A 22,617-nucleotide genomic window follows, 5' to 3' on the forward strand; every position below is an offset into this window, starting at 1 on the left:
GCACAGGATTATGCCATACTTGTGTCGTATCGTAATGTAATCTAGTAAAATGTGTAGTATGGATATGATGTATGTGACCTATGTTGCGTGTAGATATATATCATGTAGAATATGACTGTGATGATGCTATGTAAAGCTCTTTGGGACATGCTGGTGATAAGGGGCTATAAATAGAAGTGAACTGAGAACTGAACTGAAAACCACTATTATGGCTCATTTCCACCACATTTTACAGACCTGCACAGCTCGTCACCACTCGGCTCTACTTGTTTCAACCCGATGGACGTTTTGCTTCCACCGCTGGTCATCTGCCCCCGCCCACACCTGGTCGTCATAGTGACCGCATATCTGCCCTCTGCCTAATAGGCAGAGGGCAGATATGCGGTGACTTCGGTTATAGGCAGTGCCTATAACCTATGCTATGACTTCGGTTATAGGCAGTGCCTATAACCGAAGTAGGCTATAACATATAACGTTAAAATTAAATCCATACACAGAACTTTTAAACTGTTTATGAAATACTGGTGCCTCTAAATGACCTACAGTGTACATGGGCAAATGTGACAGGAGAATGGATATCACTTTGTTGTTAGTCAAACTCACATGCATGCGCTGCGCGAGGGACAGGGGTTGCGCTACAGAGTGAAGCCTCTACCCCGGCGGCCTCTCACCAGGCAAGACCGCGGCTTCACCAAAGCCCCGCCTGCGGCCTAGCGGAGCCGACGCTGCACACAGCTACAAAGGGCTTCCTGAGGAGCAGATTTTTTTTTCTCTCAAAACAATTGAAAACCACCGTCATGTTAAGCTGAGTAAGGAGATCGCTTTTATTTCACCAGAGCCGAAGGCAGCAACACAAAAGACTGATGGAAATAACATAACAGAAGAAGGTAAGCCACCTGCCCCACTAAACTGGTATGCAGCTTCAGTCAGTAGATTAAACACAATTCTGCCTGACCAATCAGTCGTCTGCAGTGTTTTCACGTCACCGTATGAACCCGGGTTCACAGCGCTGGAACCTCAACAGAGCAGGGACCAAAACTAGCACGACTCAACCCCGACTCAACCCCGACTCAACCTGGGCTGTCCTCGTTTTTGATCGGTGGAATGAGACAAAAAAGCGAGACGAGCTGGGCGGGGCCGCGTTGATACCAGCGGTGGAAATGGGGCCATAAGCTAGGTGACAAGAAAAGGCTTTGCTCACAATATTATAAGTTGCTGCTCATCAAACAAAACAAATGAGATGTTAGCTGGGCAAAACTCAGTCACAGTATCCCCCTGTGGGATTCTTGTGGTACTTTGATCACCAGTCATTTCAATACTGTGACACGTTTTAAGCACTGGTACTCTGTACAACTCCAGCATGGGCATCCATGTGCTTCCTCAGGTTTGAGCTGTCGATGAACCCTTCTCCACAGACACTGCATCTGTACGGCCTCTCCCCTGTATGAGTCCTCATGTGTATTCCCAGGTTTTGTTTTTGAGCGAAAGCTTTCGGGCAAATGCTGCACTTATGCGGCTTCTCCCCTGTGTGAGTTCTGTTGTGCACTGTCAAAGCAGAGCTGACGGCAAAACCTTTCCCACACAAAGGGCATTTATAAGGTTTCTCCCCTGTATGCACTCGGAGATGCTTTGTGAGAGCGTAACTGTGGGCAAAGCTCTTCGTGCAGAAGACACAGCTGTAAGGTTTCTCCCCTGTGTGAGTTCTCATGTGTGTATTTAAGTGAGGCTTCTGGGTGAACATTTTCCCACAAATGCCACATCTGAAAGGCTTTTCACCAGTGTGGGATCTCATGTGAATCTTTAAGTATGCAAAGGTAGAACAACCTTTACCGCAACTGCCACACATGTACAGTTTCTTGCGTGGTTTTGGCTCAGTACTCCTAGTTGATCCTGTGGTCCCACAGCTGGAAGTGTTGTAAGCTTGGCTCTCAGCTACATGATAGTTGAGAGAGAGGAGCTGGCGGTCACTGTCTGGTTCTGATACTGCAGAACCCGGTCTGTCAGATTGAGATGAGATGTTGACTAGAGGCTCTTTCTCTGCTACACTCTGAGTTTGGTAAGGATCTGAATGCAGAGACTGATGTCCACTGTGGTCACTTCCATCATAAGCTGGAGTCAACTTAAAGATATCAGCCTCCTCCTGCAGTAAAGGCTGTTCTCCCTCCTGACTGGTGCAGAGTTCCTCCTGTTCCTTTTTAATCTGTGGAGGTTCTGGGTCCTCTTGACTCAGACTGAAGTTCCTCTGCTGGTTACAGTGCTGCTGGTCAAGGAGAACCTCCTCCTTAATGACAGATGGCTGTGGGGTGTCTGTAGGGGGAAGGACAAAAGTAATTACCGTAAATTCCGGACTATAAGCCGCGGCTTTTTTCCCGTTTTTTGGCCTTTTTTGGCCCCTGCGGCTTATATAACGGTGCGGCTTATCTATGGATTTTTTCCCAAAAAAAAAAAAATCTCTCTTTTTTAGCACTCTTTCTAACTATAAATCCACTTCTGTTTTAATTTCCTCTCTTGCCCTCTTTTAACAACATAACATAACATAACATAACATAACACAACACAGGTAAGCAGAAAGAAAAAGACGAAAGAAAGAAAGAAGCAATCACCGCCATGAATGAGGAAATGACTCACCTGCTGGAGGCTGGAGATACACGGCTTGGGCTAAACTTTTACTCCGTGAAACACTATCGATTAAGTCCGACATCGCTCAGAGGTTTGAGCAGCTTGAAAACAAGTTTGAAAACGTGCAGAAGTCCATCCACTCACTCACTAAAGAAAATAATGCAACCGTGAACAGAGTTTCTAATGCGGAAAAGCGCATCAGCGCACTGGAGGACAAAAACAACACAGTGAGTCCGAAAGTGGATAAAATGCAAAAACATCGAAACGCTGCACACGCAGGTTGATGACTTAATCAGCAGGAGTAAAAGAAATAACATTCGCCTGATCAATGTAAAAGAGGGAGCTGAGATTGGTGACATGGACGCTTTCGTGGCAAAATCCTGTGTTACATCCTGGACCTGAAGGAAGGCGAGAAACCACCAGAGGTGGACAGGGCACACCGGGCGCCTCGGCCACGTCCAGACCCCGGCCTGCCACCGAGGGCCATCTTCATCTGCCTACTCCGCTGGCCCGACCGTCAACTCATCCTCCAGGCTGCGGGGAAGAAGCCCCTCACCTGGGAGGGTACGCGCTTTTTCGTCCGGCAGGACCTCTCCGCGTTGGTGCAACAGAAACGCGCAACATACAACAGCATCATCGAAAAGGTTAAAGTCAATGGATATCGCTTTGGCGTACTGTACCCAGCGAGACTCGTCATAACCATTGATGGACAGCGGCGGAACAAGAGCTCAAAGTGAAACTGCCGAATATCTTTTGAGTTGGACTGGTCAATAGTACTGTGAGTAACTAAAATAAAAAAATAAAAAACGGAATTCTCTCTTCTTTAGCACTCTTTCTAACTATAAATCCACTTCTGTTTTAATTTCCTCTCTTGCCCTCTTTTCACCACACCGCGGACACTGTGTGCACTGTAAAAAAAACAAAAAATACCATTAAAACACCCGCGGCTTATAGTCCGGTGCGGCTTATATAAGAAAAAAATAGTCAACTTTGAAGGTGCGGCTTATACACCGGTGCGGCTTATAGTCCGGAATTTACGGTACTTTTTTTATAGTGGTAGGAACAAGGGACACTTGATCAAACAAATATAAATGTATATTTTAACAAAATGTGATATTACATGTCCACCACACCATGCCTCCTTACTGCCAATCGACATAAAAATTAACCAGTTCTTCCGTGGCCCATAACCAACCATCACCCCAAGTTTTGTGTAAATCCATGCCCAGATATCCTCCTAACAGGCGGACAAACGCACAGACGCAGGCTGTAGTCAGCTCCACTAATGGTCAATTATGAGATGATCTATTACTCACTTGATCCAAATCGGGCTGCTTTAAAAGGTTGAGCCTAGGTGACTAGCCCTCAGGCGCAATATAATCAGCTTACACGTGTTTTTCTTCTTCTACGGTCAGGGGCTGTGGCAGCTCCTCAAAAGGCGAAGGCAAGAGGAAGAAATAAAGACCGCCAGTGCGCATGCCTAGAGTGTTGTTTTCCTGAATAAAAATCCCTAAAAACACTCCTTTCATCATGTAGCCCATCACTAAGCACTCACCATCACAGAATCCCCCATCTCATACATGACTTTCACACACAAATCAATCTTATTTCATGCACAAATGGAGGTATAAGCGTATAAATCCTTCTGAAAGTGTAGAAATAGAACACATTTTTTGTCTGATCAATGTTTTTTTTTACGTCTATTTAACAATAAAATGCACAAGTTGAAATACAAAGTCTGACAGACTGATAAGATATAACACAATATTGTAGACACTACTTTATTTATCCACACATGACATAAAAAGTAAAATATGCCTACAACCATAATAAAGGCCACCTACATAAATGTAGGTGTGTTTTCTTCAGGATATTGTAGACTACTCCTAAATTAATATGGAAGTAACTTCAAAATCTTTGAATCATTGGAGGTGGTTTTGGGCTCTTCCCATAGCACTACATTTATTTGACCACTAGATGTCGGCAGTGAGCAGTGTTCCGAGCGTTTCGATGCGAAACAGTGAAACATATTCCGAACTAATTGGTTCAAAGCTTCAGAAAGCCTCGTTTCTCCGATCACTAGCATTGCATAATAATACATTGGCCATGAATCACAATCAGTTTAAACAAGAATAACAAAGAACATTAGCTATATTTTAATAGTCTTTTTATCTTGTGGATTTTACAAACCTGTTCTCTCAGGCCTCAAGACATCCAGCAGCCTGCGCTGACGGTCGATCTCTTCCTCGTACACTACTATAGTTTTTACAAACACTCCTAATATTTCCTCTGCAGCCGCAGTTAGTCGATCGTTGACGAACGTCCTCAAACTCTGGACTGTAGACATTTCCACTGAAGTAGACGAGAAATACTTTACAAGAAACACCGATCATCCAACTTTCAGCTAATGTTACAGCTAACAGAACTAGCTTTTGGGTTAAAATGGCGCTGTTTTCCGCCAGCTCAAATAAGACTTCCGTTCCGGTTTCTAGAAATCCACAACACCCAAATGTTGACTAAAATAACACATTGATCACAAATCTATTATCACATTGAGTATACACATACGGTAGCTATAAAACGTAAAAACGAACAGAGCGTGTCTACTGGATACTACTAGATGGTAAAGATTGTAATAAATGCAGATGACACATTATCGCATAATAGTTAGACACGACGTCGGAACTGAAAAACTCGAGTTGTTCCTGGGGGGAAACAAAGCTGATGACACTGCTTCCTGTGGCTAGCTAGCGTTAACTAGCTTGTTAGCGACCCCCGACAGGCGGACAGCGGACTTCAAAGGAAAATATGCATAGAAAATGTTGGTTCTAGTTTAGATAGACCGCTTATTCATTACTAATTTTGTGCCCGTGTCTTGCAGATAGGCTAGATGGGTGCATTTTATTGTGCCGTATGCAGGCAAACGTCTTTCTCTGGCAAGGGACACATCTTCGGTAAAAGTCACCAAAGCAGACTCAGAGTGGTTCTTCTCAAATTCTTGGAAAAGGTAAGCAGGTTAACTTTTCACCAGTTAATGTTGTGCACCAACAGTCTTCTAGCTGTTAACCAGCCTCGACAACACGCCGTGCCAAGCTGCGAATGGTGTTTTTCTGGAATTCCTTTTCACATATAATGTTTTTTCATACCTTGACAAGGGCCACTAGGTGGCGCAAACATCAAGGAAATCACACTAATTGCCCTGTTTGTTTTGTACATTTGCAATAAAAAAGAGCATTCATTGGCATACAATGAAAGTGTCATCATGTATGCAACAGTTGTACTCCTTGGAGAAGTCAAATGACAGAACTTGTCTCAATTTGTTTAAATGGTTTGAGATCAGATGTGATAGTGATCCTAATATAATCTATCTATCAATTCTGTATCTGTATATTCAGTCACATTATGTGGGCCTATATCAGTCCTGATCCTTTCTTCTCAATTGTCTCTCCCAGGTGAAAGAAGCCCGTCGAACAATTAAAAAACCCCAAGTAGAGAAGTTTGATTGCACTCAGCATCGGGATACGTTCTGGTGCTACTGCTGCGGCCTTGAAATTGAAAGAAATGTCACTGACGGCAACATGACTGTGCTGTGCGGGGGCTTGTTGGAGCACATGGCCACGTAAGCTTATTTTAATGTTTTTTTCTTGCTTTTTTTGTGCTTCACATTCACATCAATCAACAGTTTTACTGTTAGCTGATATCTATTATTTTATCTAATACATTTTGGGTGCTGCCTGTCACTGCTTTCAGACCAGAACACAGGAAGAATACACACAGGTTCTGGTGGGAGAACAAGGCCGACCTCAAGCTTAGAGACAAGGTCATCATCACAACAGAGGAAACCGAAAGGTAAGCTTGCAGAGCCAAACGTCTTATGCGTAAATGCTACTTTAGAAAAGTGAGGATTCTTTACTGATCCCCACCCCCCACCCCCAGGTTCAAAGTCGAGGTGGAAAAAGTATTGAGCACATTTGTGGAGACCGAGGATGAATTCATTAAACAGGTAATGCACAATCTCATTCTCATTCTACTTGTTTTGAGATTAGCTTTGCATAAACCTTGAGGACAAGGGAAACCATTTTAGTGCCTCTTCTCAAGAGCACATTGCTGGTAGTTGTTACAAGATGCTCTTTGGCCCGAGTCTAGTTAATATCTATGTTTTTGGGTTTTATTTTTTCTTCTTCTTTTTTGTGTGCCTAGCAAGCGGATCAGATCCGGGCCCAGGAGAAGCATCGCCAGGAGGTCCTCCAGTCCCTTATAGAGGTTTGTTTTGCCTGGATGCAAGGGCAGTATCCCTCCCTCCCCGTGGCCTCGCACTGTCTTTCTTTTCCTATGTATGAGTTGTGTTTAGGAGTTTAGGGAGGGAAATTGCCACCAGCCGAATGCTCGTAAATGTTTGGCTGTGGCTGGCAAGTTTGTCATCTCTTACTAGCCACTTAAGCAGCTAACCAACCATCATTTGGAGGTTCTATTCAGTTTCTAAACAGAAGAAAGAAAGACACGGGGGGGGGGGGGGGGGGGAGTAGATTGATGGAGAAAATAAAGAACAGTGGAGAGTGAGAGAAAAACAAAGATTAAGAGAGACAAAGAGAAATGGAGATATTTGTTAGAGTTGTGATAAAATAGTGTGTGTGTGTGTGAGGGCTCAGATGATGGGGCGTGGCTAGTGGTCAGCCTTCCTCTATGAATATGAACTACTGTTGGCTTTTCCTGAATCAACATCAGCCAGAGGCAGAGCTGGAGTTGCACAACGGAACCAATGGCCCCGGCTCCTCTGTGGAGGAGGCTACTAGGTAACGTTGCCACCCGTGACATTGTACATTATATACATCTTTTTGCATATCATTACAAAAAAAAACAGTTTGTAGATTTGAAGCTCATCTTGTCTGATGTCGTCTGGGGGGGGGGAAGCTCTCACTTTAGGCCGCAGGGCTCAGAGCAGCAGGCGGGGCCCAGCTGGGTCGACCCGATGGTAGAGGTGAAGTGGGCCGGACCAGGACAAGGCCTGACGTTCATCGGCTACCAGGTAGACGCACAGCTCTTGTCAAAGAAACAATGTCTTTCAGGTTATACAAGATCAGGGATGTGATTCTTCCTGATTCATCAGGAAACCATGCTTTTTCCACCTGAAAATGTGACTCACTTGACTCATCTTTTTCAACTCTTTCACAGGATTCGTCAAACAGTGGAAATGTTCACACAGGTAAAGTAATATCTTATGTGTTTACATGTTTACCAGCCGCCTGCTGACTGGTGATTAGGACATGAATGTGAGATGCTACATCTCGCCAAAACAGAAAAAGTGGAGTTATGCATACATTGGGATGGTACATTATTTTCCCATACTTTAATTTACCATACTACACATTTTGTGTGTGTGTAATTTACAAACCTTTTAAGACGTCACCTGTAAATTGCTAAATTTTGTTTTCCATATATTTCCATACGCTGTATAGGAACCCCCGCATCTCTCACCCAAGAGTTTATTGTGATGTCTGTGCTCAGTACATCTCTTGAGCATATAGCCATTGTGTGTTGTAGGAGCGACTCCTCCTTGGTTCCAGGACGACCCGCTGGAGGGAGGCTCTGGGGCAGCAGCGCAGCAGGAGATCGGCCCGTCACTGCAAGGCTTCCTCAAACAGAGTAGGAAATGCATTCACAACACAAAGAACTTCCTCAAACAGAGTAGGAAATGCATTCACAACACAAAGAACTTCCTCAAACAGAGTAGGAAATGCATTCACAACACAAATACGGTACTCTACATTGCACGTTTAATAGCTGAGAATTTCTTTGCTTTTTTTTAAAGTTGTAATTAGGGATGGCACGATACCACTTTTTCATGTCCGATATGATACCACAACCTTGAGTATCTGCCGATACAGATCCGATCTTTCCCCCCCGCTTATACAACTAAGCTGTTGAATAATAAATATATCCTGATGAACTTTGCTTAACCCAGCCATCATGTTCAAACTGTGGAACAAATATTTTACTCCCTACTAGGCTAATGGATTGGATTGGGTTCTACTTCTTTTTCCCCTCCGATATCTGATCCACTGATTTTGGCCAGATCGGCTTCAATACCGAGTATCGGATCGGACCATCCCTTGTTGTAATGTGTATATCCGTTTCAGCCCACCAATCGGTTTGGTCAAAGATGTGTTCCAACCATGATGATAATTCCTATGAGTGTTTTATTGGTTGACGTTGAGATGAAAGCTGATACCTACTTGGTAAGCTGTTCCTAATAAGTGCTTGGTGAGTGTAGTTTCATAAATATGACGTTTCTCTTTTCCAAGGGAGACCTGCCTCTACACAAACCTAAAAGTTGCAGACAAACAACATTGAGCAATGTTCAAACACACACAAAACAATACAATAAAAAAAGATTACATGAAAGATATGTGGATAATCACAATGTGCTTCTTCTGTCTTTTGCCAGAGGAGCAGGAGAAGCTGAGGAAGCTCCCGCCCAACAGAGTGGGGGCCAACTTTGACCACAGCTCGCAGACGGACGCCAACTGGCTGCCCTCGTTTGGCAGAGTGTGGAACAGTGGCCGGCGCTGGCAGTCCAGGTGGGATCACTTCTGTAGCAGCAGTCTTGTTCCAATGACACGATTGGATGATTAGGGATGCAATAATATATCGGAAAAATAATATGGTGCAATACAAAAATGTGACAATATGTAGCGTGAGGCAGAAACTAAGGTAATCTTTTATTGGGTGAAGTGTGGGGGAAATGTTTTTTTTTCTTGGTGTGTAAAATAACCACCAGGAACCAGCAAAATCCTGTGGCTGGTAAGTTTGTCTACTCTACCAGCCACTTTTGGCAGGTGACCAACCATCATTTGGAGTTTCTTTTAAATTTTAAAACTCGGTTGGAGAAATATTGCCCAGTTATTTGTCCACTTGAGAATATTTCAACCTACAATTTTTTCAATTTGTAATAATATAAAAGTATTTTGCTTTTTAATTTCACCCAGAACTTGATGCATGCCCCTCCCCCCCATGTGTTTTTGATATTCTTGATGACATTCCTGCAGGAAGCAGCATACCACAAGTGACACTCCAGTTTACCCGGTTCATAGCTATAAAATACCTTGCACATATACATACAAAACCGCATTCATTCAGATCAAAGCAACCTGCATTCTCTCTCCCAGGTTGCCAACAGATTACTTGTTTTCACATTTGTCGACAAGCTAGCAGCTCCATTTAGATATATTGAACTGGGGCTTTTTATCTACAGGCCACAGTTGGCTGATGACTCTCCAAAATGTATCAGCCAAACCCTGTTTAATGGAGGTGTTTAAAGAAAGAATTTGCACCAGCATTTCTAACATTCACCAACACAAGACTGCTGCCAAAGCTGCTGTTTGTATGTCTTGTTTGTTCATCAGTACAGTAGATTAACTGCTCATGGGTCTCTCTCTATATACATATGGATGTGATTTGTCAACAGGCACCAGTTCAGAGAAGAGGAGGGGAGGACAACCAGACAGAAGAGGAAGAGGGAGCCTGGTACAGAGGGGGCGAAGAAAACAAAAACTCAGTAGCTGACAAATTCTGTCAATAGTCCGGAGTATGTACAGAATGTATGAATGAAACGTTGTAAATAGTTTGTAACATTTGAATACAGTTTGTATACTGTGTATGTTTCTGAGTATTAGGACAACCACAGAGACCCTGCTGTCGGCCGCATAGTGTTGTGTACCTGAGGAAATGTAACCTTTTCTAACATAACATGAAGAATTCCCTGAACATCTATCTTCTATCTATATTATTATTATAATAAAAGGGAGCTAGGGCTCTGTCTGTCCCACTGATGACATCATCAGTGATGTCATAAATTCACACACACAAAGTCCCAGTGATGTCATAAGTGGTTGTGATGTCATCAGTGATGTCATAAATGCAGTGTGTCCCACTGATGATGTCATCAGTGAGGTCATAAGAGCAAAATCTAGTTCCACGGGCTGACACTGAAAGAAGTGGGAGTCTGGCTTCAGACCCCCGTCTTCAGCTATGGACACCTGTATGTTGCCAGCTCCAGGACAGGTGATCCAGCATCCCTGAGGAGCAGCCAGGGCGAGGCCGTGCAGCGTATGCGGGCTGCAGGGCGGGCGAGCCTAGGAATGTAGCGCGTGAGATGCTTGGTGTTACAAAGTTACCTTTGAGAATAGCACTTCTGAATAAAACATTTGCATGATGCAACTTCACAACAACGTTTCTGCCTTTTATATATAGCTAAAGGAAAGTTTATTTGCTCTTTTTCAACTTTTAATTTGGGATACTCCAGTTTTGGCCAATACACTGCAGGTGGGGGGCCGGCACAGGCACAGCTACCGAAGACTAGAGGAAGAGACGCTCAAGAACTGTTAAGATGATAAAAGGCAGTGTGGTGTTGAAGGATATTGTTGAGACAGTAAAAATGTATATTTTGGAATACTGGTGATGTTTCATGAGATGTAGGACCTGGGGTATTAAAGCTGCATTTTGTGTGTGTGCTAAATCTGTCTACATACATTTTTGAGACCATTGCCGGTGGACACATGTAGGTACTGTATGGGGGGGGCTCTTAAATTATACTTTATGTGGAGTGTATTTTATATTTACTTGTCTGTTTATTGTCACGTCTTGTGAAGTGTGCTACTACAAATAAAATTGACTTGAATACTGTTACTTTCAAAAGGAGAACATGAGCAAAAAGTAAACATAACCATGAACAGTCAATGGACGGACCTGCTGTTTCAAACTGGGTTTTGTATGGCAGGCCACTCCTTCAGTCTCTATCTGTAGGCCTACGGGCCTCTTTATACAGGAAAACGTAATCAGGCCCCAGTGTGTTCTGGCAGATGGGCGTGGAGGAGGGATTGGGAATATGGATGCAACGTGTAGTTCGTCTATTCTTAGCTCCCTGACATGGCTGTGGCTCATTCTGTAGAGGGGGAAACTGCACAGTTGAGGGAGAGAACAAAAAAAGACGATTGCACACCGTTGTACACCATCGATACATTTGATAGACAATTTAATAGCTAAAATCAATTTTTATCACATGTTGATTAATGGATTGCATTTGTTATTATTATAGTTATTGTCATCGCCGTTCTAGTTTTCTTTATGCGATCGGGGTATGACAGCACAGTAGCCTAGTAAAGAATGGGAGGAGAGAAAAAGCACGTGTACTGGGCGTGGTTTAGGCTAATACGCAGTCCTATCACTTAGCGGGATTGTTGAATACATCTGCATAATTTCAACAGGGCGTGACCCCGAGCTATTATTGGCTACGCGGAGCAGACGAGACCAATCGGTTAAATGACAGGCGCCCAGCTGTCCGGAAAAGCCCGCCTCCTATTTATGTTCCAGCAAACCCCGGAAACGTCGTTTAAAGGGACAGGAGGAGTTTGTAGGCAAAGGTTGAAACAACGAAAACAGCTGCGAGCACACAAAAAAAAGCATAGAAAGAGGAGGGACTGTAGTCAGCCAACAAGCGAGCTAGTATGTGGCAAGAAGAGTGAGACAGACTGGGGAGACGAGACTAAACTAACCATCCACTGCCACTAAAGACATTTCCTAGCTGACGTTAGGTGGCTGACGGCTCACCAGTCTGCTACGAAGTCAATTTTCTTTCTGTAGCTGTTTGGATCCGGGCAAGATTCCTACAACGCAGCAGAGAACACGAGTGAGAGATAAAGAGGCCAAAGTCCCTTACGACGGGGACGACTTGGGGGTGCCAGACTGCCAGATTCTTTTCATTTTTCTTACCCTTCTCCACGTTTTCTGCAGTGCTTTTCTTGGGTGAGTAAATAGCTTTTGCAGCTTGTCTGCCAGCCAGCTAACTAGCTCACAATATATGTCATGCATTGTGTGAACTTGACAGACAGCTAGACAGTATGTCAATTGTGCAAGAGCCCAGGTAGCTCATTCCGAGCAAATGAGATATGTAGCGTTATATTATTTCACAGGAATGTTGTTTTTCTTTTTCTTGCTGTATCTTGGAATCTGGGCACGAGCCAACAATCACTGGAATCCAGCAGCCGAGGCCAGCTGATGACATGACATATAGCTATTAAGCTATTACAGGCATCTTGCAGTGTGTAGGGGGCGTTCCCCTGCTTTGTCTGCCTTCCTTCCTCACTCTTTCTTCCTCTGCGTGCATGTGTGCGCGCGCATGTGTGCGTGCGTGCGCGCGTGTGCGCGGTGGACAAAGTGGTAGAAATCCCAATGAATCGGCTATCTATGATAAATGGGGGTGTGTGCTTATATTATGCGCAATCACAGGCTGAGTGCATCTGCTATGCGGGAGGCAGGGAGGGAGAGAGAGAGAGTGGGAGGGATCAGCCAGCATTGGCATAAATCTGTGAGATTATGCCTGTACCTCAGCGGGTGGAATGATGATCAGTGGGAAGCTTACAGGAGAGAGAGAGAGGATAGACCTGAATGCAGTGGGTGTGTTATTGTTCCCCTGGTTTGCACTTGGGAATTGCATTGCATCATGCAGTGGTGGGAGCATTGAAAATTCTCCCTAAATCTCGGTTTACAATATTTAATCTAGCTATAAAGTAGTAGATCAGAGTGCAGTACAGTGGTTATTATGCACAACTGCAATGCCTTGGCTCCCTTTGTCCTGACAAGCAGGCCATGATGGCATTGCATTGACATGCACATTAGGCACACGTGTATGCACTCTCTCTCTCTCTCTCTCTCACTCACACACTCACACACACACACACACACACACACACACACACACACACACACACACACACACACACACACACACACACACACACACCCTACACCACCTATGCATCTCGAATGTATATGCAGGCAGAAGATTTTGCACATACACACTCCCCCTCTCTGCCTGTGAAAAACCAGGTGCATTGTCCAATAGACTGTATTGCATTGTCCCCAGCTGAGTGTGACGTCATGCCGAGCCGAGCTGCAACCCTGAAGGCGAGGTGTCGTTTGTTCAGCAGATCTGAATCCTGGGTGTTGGCCTGTCTGATGCACAATTGCTCTTTTATTATTTTAGCTTATTTTGCACAAATGCAGAATCACACTTAACTGGGGAAAATGTGGGTAAAAGAAAAATGAATAGAAACCGTGCAGGTGAGACAAAGAGACGTGTAAAAGCTCTTACCTCTAAAAGAGAAGGGGAGGTTGAAATGACAAACAGTAACATGAATATCATCAAAAACTCAACAAAGGAATAAAATGCTTATAGCAAGTGAAGAAAATGAGTACATGTCCCTAGTGATGGTGGGGCCATTGTGGCCACACCTGCCACACAAACTGGCATTATGTTAAACCCCAGGGCAATGTAGCTAACCTGCAAGGCTACAATGTAGCCCTTTCATGACTAAACACATTGATTTATTTTGATAGCCCTCGCTTTATCTGTTGATTTTTTTTTCTCTGCTTATACCACCGTCTCTAGACGTTACTTACAGGCTTGCATAGTTTCCCCTGATTCCGTCTGAAGAGATTAGATTAGATTTAGATTAGATCCAGACTAACAGTTATAACCTGTGTCAAATGTTAGCCTCCAAGTAGCTTTCCTGGTGTTGCCTCTGGTTCTGTGCAGCTCATCGGATAGAGCAGTCAGTTGGTACTATAGGGACTCCAATCACCCTGGGGCCAGCCATGCTATTAACGTGCACACAGCGCACCCTGTGTATTCTAAGGCCGCTTGGATAAAGGAGTCCACCGGCTGGCGTACATTAAATCCACCAAGTGGCATTATGCTTTCCACAGCACTGATCACCAGTGGTTAATAGGTTATGACTGCAATTCTCCTTTTCCTCATACCTTGCATCATCTACGTGTGTGTGTGTGTGTGTGTGTGTGTGTGCGTGTGTGTGTGTGTGTGTGTGTGTGTGTGTGTGCGTGTGCGTGCGTGCGTGTGTGTGTGTGTGCGTGTGTGTGTGTGTGTGTGTGTGTGTGTGTGTGTGTGTGTGTGTGCGCGCGCGCGCGCGCGCGCGGTGGTGCTGATGAAGGCTTGTGGTCAGTCCTCTACGTGTCTCTGCAGGATTTGATGTCAGAGATTACAGATGATTATGTGGGTTAGAGCCAGTACTCTGTACCACTCTGGGGCTGTATTGATCTCTGGCGTGAGTGTGTGTACGTGTGTGTGTTTGTGTACCGTCCGTACACACTTGTACTTACATCCTTATGAGGGTCAAATAACCTCACTTCAGTTTCCCGAGCTATTTAACGGTTTTGTCTTAGGTGTGTGTTTAAGGAAGGTATGTGTTGAAGGTTAAATGTAGAGTTTAGGTGTGAGGAATGTACTCAAGGGAACAAATAATAGTATAAGCATGTGCCTGTGAATACCTTTTCATTTCTCTGTGTGTAGCCTAAGAACCAGTACTGACGAGGCTGACAGAACCGGTACTGACCGGTAGGCTGACAGAACCGGTACTGCCCGGCAGGCTGACAGAACCGGTAGGCTGACGGAACCAGTACTGACCGGTAGGCTGACAGAACCAGTACTGACCGGTAGGCTGACAGGAGGAACATTGTCTCTCTCTCTCTCTTCAAGCACAACTCCATCTCCCATGTCATCGTCTTTTATTTGCTCTTATAAATGATGTTCTTGTTTGGAAGGAATTTAAAACGTCTCTCTCTAGCTGCTCCTTAGTCACTTTAATATGCTGGAATTGTTCAACAGCCATTCTGCCAGTAACCAATAAATATTAAACTCTTATCCCCTAAGGTTGGTTTGCATGTGCAGAATGGTACAGTTACACAACCAATGATTTAAATTTTAGCTTTTTAACCTGTTTCACTTGTGGAAGCCAAGAGGCAGAAACAGCCCCCCCCCCCCCCCCCCCCCCCCCCCCCCCCCCCCCCAGAGTGAAGCATTATCACAGAGATTAGAGACATTAATCACTAGACGTTCCTCATGACCCCTCGGAGGTCGTGACCCTGCAGTTGAGAATCCCCCCCTGCAGTAGATCCTGTGATAGCAAATAGATCCGGGGAGAGAACGGAGGCAGGGCGATGAAAGATCAAACTAATAACGGGAATGGGGTCAGAGGGTAACAGCAGGTGTGTGGCCATAATTATGTGTGTTCTTGTCATTTTAATCTTAAAAATTGATCAAATGACCTCACAAGGGTAGAAAAATGAGGACAATCCTCCACAGTGAGGACATTATTGTGGGGATGCATATTGTAGAGGGCCCCCACAAGTATAGACATGCAGTACATAGGTGTCAGAGATCCCACTTTTGACTGCATGCTTGCTGAAGTCTGTGTCTGTATGTGTTTGAACTATGCCTTATGTTATCTAAATAACAGCTGGTTCCAATCCAGTGCAGCCTTGACTGGTACCACTGTGACCCTCAAACACACTCTGTGTGTCACCTCCACCTGGTCTAAAACCTAGCTTAACAGTCAGGCTTACCCTAGAGGTCAGTTAGTCCACTTAACAGGACTTAAGTCTTCTTAAAAACCCATAGTGTGTGTGTGTAAATTGTATGTGCGTTGTGCATCAGTAGTGACTGGTTACTAGTATGCTTAATAGATGAACACATGTATAGACTTTCCAATGAATGCAAATTCATTCCAGCATGAATTAGTGGAGCCAGGGGCAAGTGGTGTGTGTAGAGGCCAGACCAAAGCAATCGCACACTAATGCAAATCCAAGCTATTAGTGTTAATCACCTCACGTTTGAGGTTTTACATTGTCTCACTCAAATAATCTGAATGGCTCAAAATCAGGCAGTAACCATGATACCACTGGTTTTCACTGGTGCACCACCATCTTATACCAAACCAGCTGAACCAGGATTGACTCATCATAGTACATTCCTTCTGATTGGCTGCGGCGCGTAACATGTGCTTGTCATGTTATCACAATCGGAATCGTTTTATTACCGCCAAGTAACAACAGCTACACAAGGAATCCCACCTGGGTAATTGATGCTGGCACATGACAAGACAGTTACACAATACATGATTGACACAATAGGTGCTGGCCTCAGGCTTGATGCTAATGCTACGGTGCTTGTGTTTTCGTGATGTCATAAGATGATTTATGACATCACTGATGATGTCACAATGCCTGACATCACTGATGATGTCACAATGCCTCTTATGACATCACTGATGATGTCACAATGCCTATGACATCACTGATGACATCACTTCCGGGACAAAAATTGAAATGGAGAACATTGCCCACTTGCTCCCTTTTATAATAGATGGAAAGAAACTAGCGTCAAACCTCATATCGCACCTTTAGAGACACAAAGTCTTGACGAGCACCTCTTTATTTAGAGTGTTTTAGTAGCAGCACCGAGCAGCGTACCTGCCTTGATTAACACACAGCTGACAAAGGAAGTGCAGAGAGAGGGAGGATGGCAAGGCCACATACTGAATAAATCAACATGGGTTGACATTACACCCTGAAAGGCAAAGTCCTGTGATACCTGTCTCTCTCTCTCTCTCTCTCTCTCTCTCTCTGTGTGTGTGTGTGTGTGTGTGTGTGTGTGTGTGTGTGTGTGTGTGTGTGTGTGTGTGTGTGTGTGTGTGTGCGTGTGCGTGTGTGTTTTATCTTATCTTCTCCTGTCTTCACGACAAAGTCAACTCATAAATCACAATTAGTCGTGCATGGTTTGTTATACCAACTCTTGTTTGAACAGGAAGCTAGTCGGTGATCTTTCTTGTTTTAGACTTTACACTTATGAGAAAACGGTTCAGGAGGTGGTATGAAAGCCATCCTAGCCATCCTGCAGTGTCATTGTACTCTCTGTAGCACTGATCTCTGGGCTATTTTTGCTATAATAGAAAATTCTGCTGCAGACATTATGTCACATTTTAGTCTGATATCTGAAGCAGTAGCCTCATGAATGAATTGTATGTGACCTGACTGTCATACTTGGCTCTAGGGATGTTCATTTTGAAAATTTTCCAAAATCGATAATCGGTGAGAATTAACGATCAATTATCGATTATCGATTTTATTAATACTTAGAAAATTTTCAATTTTCAATTTTTTTTTTTTTTTTTTTTTTTAACAAAATGAATGCCTATGGCAGAAAATACGAAAGACAACGTGTTCTCCTCAATGAACTCTTTATTTCAATGTGTCTCCTCTCCAACACTGCTGTCCCCGGCACATGCCGGTGTGAATTTCTCATGTTTAAAACAGTTTTGTTGGCACAAAGGCCCGTGCCCAGCCAGAAAACTAGAGACTATATGAAGCTCCACCTCACGTTAGTTGGCTGTGCAATGGAGTGGGGCGAGGAGGAACGATTTCCACCCAAACCTAGTCCAAAAAAAAAAAAAAAAAAAAAAAAAAAAAAAAAAAAATTATAATTAAAAAATCGATCCAAATGCCACAGGATCGATTCCAATCCTTAACGATCGATTATCGATTTTCGATAATTGATGAACATCCCTACTTGGCTCCAGTAACTTGAGTGTATAGGATGGCTAGATGTATAGGTTAAATATAACTATCTCGTCTGTCCATATGCTGGTTCAATACTGTAGCGCAGGCTCTCAAACAAACGTCAGAATCAATGAGAGGATATGGGAAGGCAGATGTATCGCTATGCATTATATGGGTCAACACAGAGCTTATCAAGCCAAGGCGCCTCTCTCTCACTCTCTCTCTCTCACTCCCACTCTCTCACTCTCTAGTCTAGATCCATTACTGTCTGTGATGCTGTCATTTGTCTCTTCCCTTGGCTGTCATCAAATCTCTCTCTCTCTCTCCCGACCTCTGTCTCTCTCTCTCTCTCTCTCTCTCTCTCTCTCTCTCTCTCTCTCTCTCTCTCTCTCTCTCTCTCTCTCTCTCTCTCTCTCTCTCTCTCTCTCTCTGGAAGATTGTGACCAACTCTTACCAAATCAATGATCGGTAACTTTCGACAAAATGATACCACTGTCAGGGACCGTAAAAAATGAATGATGAACTTAGGCAGTGATGGCTGCCAAGTGTTTTGTTGAAGAGTCCATGCAGTCAGTAGCGTTGCTTTTGTGCTGTTTGTGTAGTTGAGCTGTAGTTGAGCTGGATGTATTTTAGCTCAGGGTTAGCACTCATAATGGAAACACAGAGACCAACAATTGTTCACTTCCTGCAGGCCTCAGAGCATAGGTCTCATGTTCACGCATGCAGTCTTCAAACTGTGGAGAGTACAGAGACACCTTAAAACACAATGTGTGTGTGTGTGTGTGTGTGTGTGTGTGTGTGTGTGTGTGTGTGTGTGTGTGTGTGTGTGTACTGATCTCAAGCTTAACCCTAGCTGTCCCTTTGCTAGACCCCCAGTGCCCTTCACCCTGTCCTGCCCCCAGACCTAAATGGATAAGCCTGTGTGTGTGTGTGTGTGTGTGTGTGTGTGTGTGTGTGTGTGTGTGTGTCTGTTTGCGTGCGTGCGTGTCCGCACCCATGTGTGTACACAACATGTACTAACTGAAGCATGCATTTATTTGTGTTTCATTGCGTGTTTCATTTCAACCCATTCTCACTCCGAGCGCGTAGCATATTGACGCTTTGTCCCATCCCTTGTGCGTCGCTTGTTACTAACATGGACATGGTACCCTTGAGCGACCCATGAAACGACTTGGGCTTTCCGACTAAACTCAATGTAAACCCATGGAAGTCATCTTTGACGCTTATGGCAACTGCTTCCCCATTAGCCTAACTGCTCCCCCATTAGTCAACTGCTCCCCCATTAGGGTCTGGGGGGAGGAGCTAACCTCTCCCAGACCCTAACCCTAAACCTCTCCCACCCCCACACCTAAACCTAACCTCCCCCAGACCCTAACCCTAAACCTAACCTCTCCCACCCCCCATGCCTAAACCTAACCTCCCCCAGACCCTAACCCTAAACCTAACCTCTCCCACCCCCCACGCCTAAACCTAACCTCCCCCCAGACCCTAATGGGGGAGCAGTTGACTAATGGGGGAGCAGTTAGGCTAATGGGGGAGCAGTTGCCATAAGCGTCAAAGATGACTTCCACGGGTTTACATTGAGTTTAGTCGGAAAGCCCAAGTCGTTTCATGTGTCGCTCAAGGGTACCATGTTAGTAACAAGCGACGCACAAGGGACGGGACAAAGCGTCAATATGCTACGCGCTCGGAGTGAGAACGTGTTGTTCATTTCGTGTCACTTTATGTTAACAACTGCAGTTAAGGTCACTCACTGTACGAGGAATCAGACAGTGACTGTGATCAAACACCCGGAATCGCGGCAGTTAGCTAGTATGAGTCGTGCCAAACCAGCGTTAATATCTCAAAAACTATACATCACATTGTTTATATTTTGACATTCTGAGTGAGAGCAGAAGTAGCTCAAGAGTTTGATGTATAATATATGCATATCATGTTAAAGTTGTGTGAACTGTCATAGTTTTAAAAATGTAAACAGGGTCAGTCGGCTAGAGTGAGGCGCTCAAGCTCAGGCTCCATAGGGTCCCATTGCCGTTTCCACCCAGTGACGCCGTTTGTTTACCAAAATGCTGCTCAGCTGATCCCTCGTGTAGCATGATTATGTTTTGTTTATTCAGCCACTTGTGTGTACTTGTTCTGCTGGTGTTCTGGGTATTAGCTTCTGGGTGTTATTGTTCTGCTGGTGTTCAGTGTTAGCATCTGGGTGTTAGCATCTTGTTCTGCTGGTGTTCTGTGTGTTAGCATCTTGTTCTGCTGGTGTTCTGTGTGTTAGCATCTGGGTGTTAGCATCTTGTTCTGCTGGTGTTCTGTGTGTTATCATCTGTGTGTTAGCATCTTGTTCTGCTGGTGTTCTGTGTGTTAGCATCTTGTTCTGCTGGTGTTCTGTGTTAGCATCTGGGTGTTAGCATCTTGTTCTGCTGGTGTTCTGTATCTTAGCATCTGTGTGTTAGCATCTTGTTCTGCTGGTGTTCTGTGTGTTAGCATCTGTGTGTTAGCACCTTGTTCTGCTGGTGTTCTGTGTGTTAGCATCTGGGTGTTAGCATCTTGTTCTACTGGTGTTCTGTGTGTTAGCATCTTGTTCTGCTGGTGTTCTGTGTGTTAGCATCTATGTGTTAGCATCTTGTTCTGCTGGTGTTCTGTGTGTTAGCATCTATGTGTTAGCATCTTGTTCTGCTGGTGTTCTGTATCTTAGCATCTATGTGTTAGCATCTTGTTCTGCTGGTGTTCTGTGTGTTAGCATCTGTGTGTTAGCACTTCACACTGCCAGCCAGTTCCTACCAGTCTGCATGGTGCGACACCACACTGCCAGCCAGTTCCTACCAGTCTGCATGGTGCGACATCACAGAGACAGAGAGAAAGATTCCATGACAAAGGTAAAGAGAGCGAGGGGGGGGGGGAGAGGTGCAGCAGCTGAACACAGGGGTAAGGAGGGAGGACAGGGAAAGGAGGGGCAGAGAGAGGACGGGGCACACAGAGAGAGAGAGAGAGAGGGAGGAGGGGGAGAGAGGGAGCTTTCCTGTCCTCCATGAATAGGCAGCATATTTCTCTGGAACATTCCATCCTCTGTGCTGGCCCAGCCTGTCACCAAGACTCAGGGTGCCACACTCCTCCCCATCTCTCTCACCCCCCCCCCCCTCTCCCTCTCTCCCTCTCTCACTCCCACCTCTCTCTCTCTCTCACTCCCCCCTCTCTCTCCCCCTCTCTCCATCTCTGTCTTTCTTTCCCTCTGTCAATTTGGTCTTTCTCATCCCTACTCTTACTGTCAGGAAAGCACTGGTCATCGCCGTTTTTATCCAAACTTTATTGACCAGAAATGTTAAAAAGCAACGGCGTCATAGAGTAAACCATGACTCTAACGCACAGCTGGGGATGGAAAGGATGAGAAGATCATTAAAGTCCACCACAGCTATTGGGTGGATGGATGGATGGATGGATGATGCTTGGACAGATAAAAATAGGACAATAATAGTTCATCCTAAACCACAGTTGGAAGAGTGGATGTGTATTTAAAGGAAGGGTGTAGTTTAGGAACATTTACGGGGGTGGGGTTGATCTATATAGATTGTAAAAAGCATAGTTAATCAACAGTGATAGATGGATATGGCTAGTAGGAAAATGACTAGATTAGATTCAACAAATCTTTCATGATCTCTGTGGGGGCATTGAGTCATTGCAGCAGTAAATATTGGGATACAGCGAAGAAGATATAATCAATAAGTACAGACCACATTGAATGGGTGTTATAGTACATAACCCACAACCACCAATGTCAACACATGATAACAATCTCAACCCACTGTGATGAATATTAAGATGGATGAATAATGGACATGATCAGAGGAGTGGATGGAGAAAAATATGGGTAGATGGAAAACAAACAGAAGATAGTTTTTTTTTAATCAAATGGGATATAGCTAAATAAGCTAATTTGCTTACATGACCGGAGCACAAAGTATACACACGCACGCGCGCGGCCGCGCACGTGTGCGCACACACACACACACACACACACACACACACACACACACACACACACACACACACACACACACACACAGGATTTCCCAGAGCGATATAGTCAAATGTTAATACTTGAATAAGCTTGTCTCTGTCTCCAGCTTGGCTACAGTAGCTTATGAAACAACACACACAGCTGGTCAAACAGACCCCATCCAGAAAAGGTTCATTCCACAGGATTATTCTAGTCCCTTAAACTGTAAAAGATACACTCAGGGTGGGAAACGACCTCCAGCCACCAGATGACATGATGGTACATTTTTGGTTGTGGCTGCTAAGGTTTGTCTACTACACTAGCCAGTAGCCACATTGACAGATAGTCAGCCATGCTCATTTGAAGGCCCTATTATCATATTGTAAAACTACAGTTTCCTGATTCTAAAACTACAGTTTCCTGATTCTAAAACTACAGTTTCCTGATAAAAGAGTCAAAGTGGGATGTTCCAGCCACTGTGGCCTGTGGAACAGCCAACGTGAAAACACCCAAACCTAAGAGGATAACATGCCACAACAGTATGGCTTGATATTTACTATATAGCAGGACAGTTTATTTTTTCTTTCTGATTCCCCCCC

General features: G+C 44.5%; 3 protein-coding genes across 3 annotated transcripts in view; 2 read left to right on the forward strand and 1 right to left on the reverse strand.

Moving 5' to 3' along the window:
* Positions 1 to 544: 544 nt before the first annotated feature.
* Positions 545 to 5,017, reverse strand: LOC310783634 (uncharacterized protein). The gene is made up of 2 exons (XM_083644541.1): positions 4,810 to 5,017; positions 545 to 2,307 (listed from the first exon to the last, which is right to left on the reverse strand). The coding sequence occupies exons 1-2, from the start codon at positions 4,964 to 4,966 to the stop codon at positions 1,331 to 1,333; spliced, it is 1,134 nt and encodes a 377-aa protein (XP_083500667.1). The 5' UTR covers positions 4,967 to 5,017; the 3' UTR covers positions 545 to 1,330.
* Positions 5,018 to 5,401: 384 nt separating this feature from the next.
* On the forward strand, positions 5,402 to 10,799 carry cenatac (centrosomal AT-AC splicing factor). Its single transcript, XM_083643984.1, has 11 exons — positions 5,402 to 5,626; positions 6,072 to 6,238; positions 6,370 to 6,468; positions 6,556 to 6,622; positions 6,820 to 6,882; positions 7,345 to 7,412; positions 7,531 to 7,645; positions 7,792 to 7,822; positions 8,161 to 8,262; positions 9,065 to 9,197; positions 10,085 to 10,799. The coding sequence occupies exons 1-11, from the start codon at positions 5,510 to 5,512 to the stop codon at positions 10,176 to 10,178; spliced, it is 1,056 nt and encodes a 351-aa protein (XP_083500110.1). The 5' UTR covers positions 5,402 to 5,509; the 3' UTR covers positions 10,179 to 10,799.
* A 1,440-nt stretch (positions 10,800 to 12,239) lies between these two features.
* atosb (atos homolog b) overlaps positions 12,240 to 22,617 on the forward strand; it is a 41,106-nt gene continuing 30,728 nt past the window's right edge. The window contains exon 1 of the mRNA XM_083643903.1: positions 12,240 to 12,420. The gene's annotated coding sequence lies outside the window, so the exon portion shown is untranslated. The remainder of the gene's footprint in view (positions 12,421 to 22,617) is intronic.

This window comes from Poromitra crassiceps (genome assembly GCF_964638095.1).
Source record: "Poromitra crassiceps genome assembly, chromosome: 10".
NCBI classification, from domain to species: domain Eukaryota; kingdom Metazoa; phylum Chordata; class Actinopteri; order Beryciformes; family Melamphaidae; genus Poromitra; species Poromitra crassiceps.

Bases quoted from the DNA above. Each gene is read 5' to 3' on its own strand.
- LOC310783634 (XM_083644541.1), bottom strand. From the start codon at position 4,966: ATGTCTACAGTCCAGAGTTTGAGGACGTTCGTCAACGATCGACTAACT. The intron at 2,308-4,809 runs GTTTGTAAAATC...TTCCCCCTACAG, and splicing joins CTTGAGGCCTGAGAGAACAG to ACACCCCACAGCCATCTGTC.
- cenatac (XM_083643984.1), top strand. From the start codon at position 5,510: ATGGGTGCATTTTATTGTGCCGTATGCAGGCAAACGTCTTTCTCTGGC. The intron at 8,263-9,064 runs GTAGGAAATGCA...GTCTTTTGCCAG, and splicing joins GCAAGGCTTCCTCAAACAGA to AGGAGCAGGAGAAGCTGAGG. The intron at 9,198-10,084 runs GTGGGATCACTT...ATTTGTCAACAG, and splicing joins GGCCGGCGCTGGCAGTCCAG to GCACCAGTTCAGAGAAGAGG.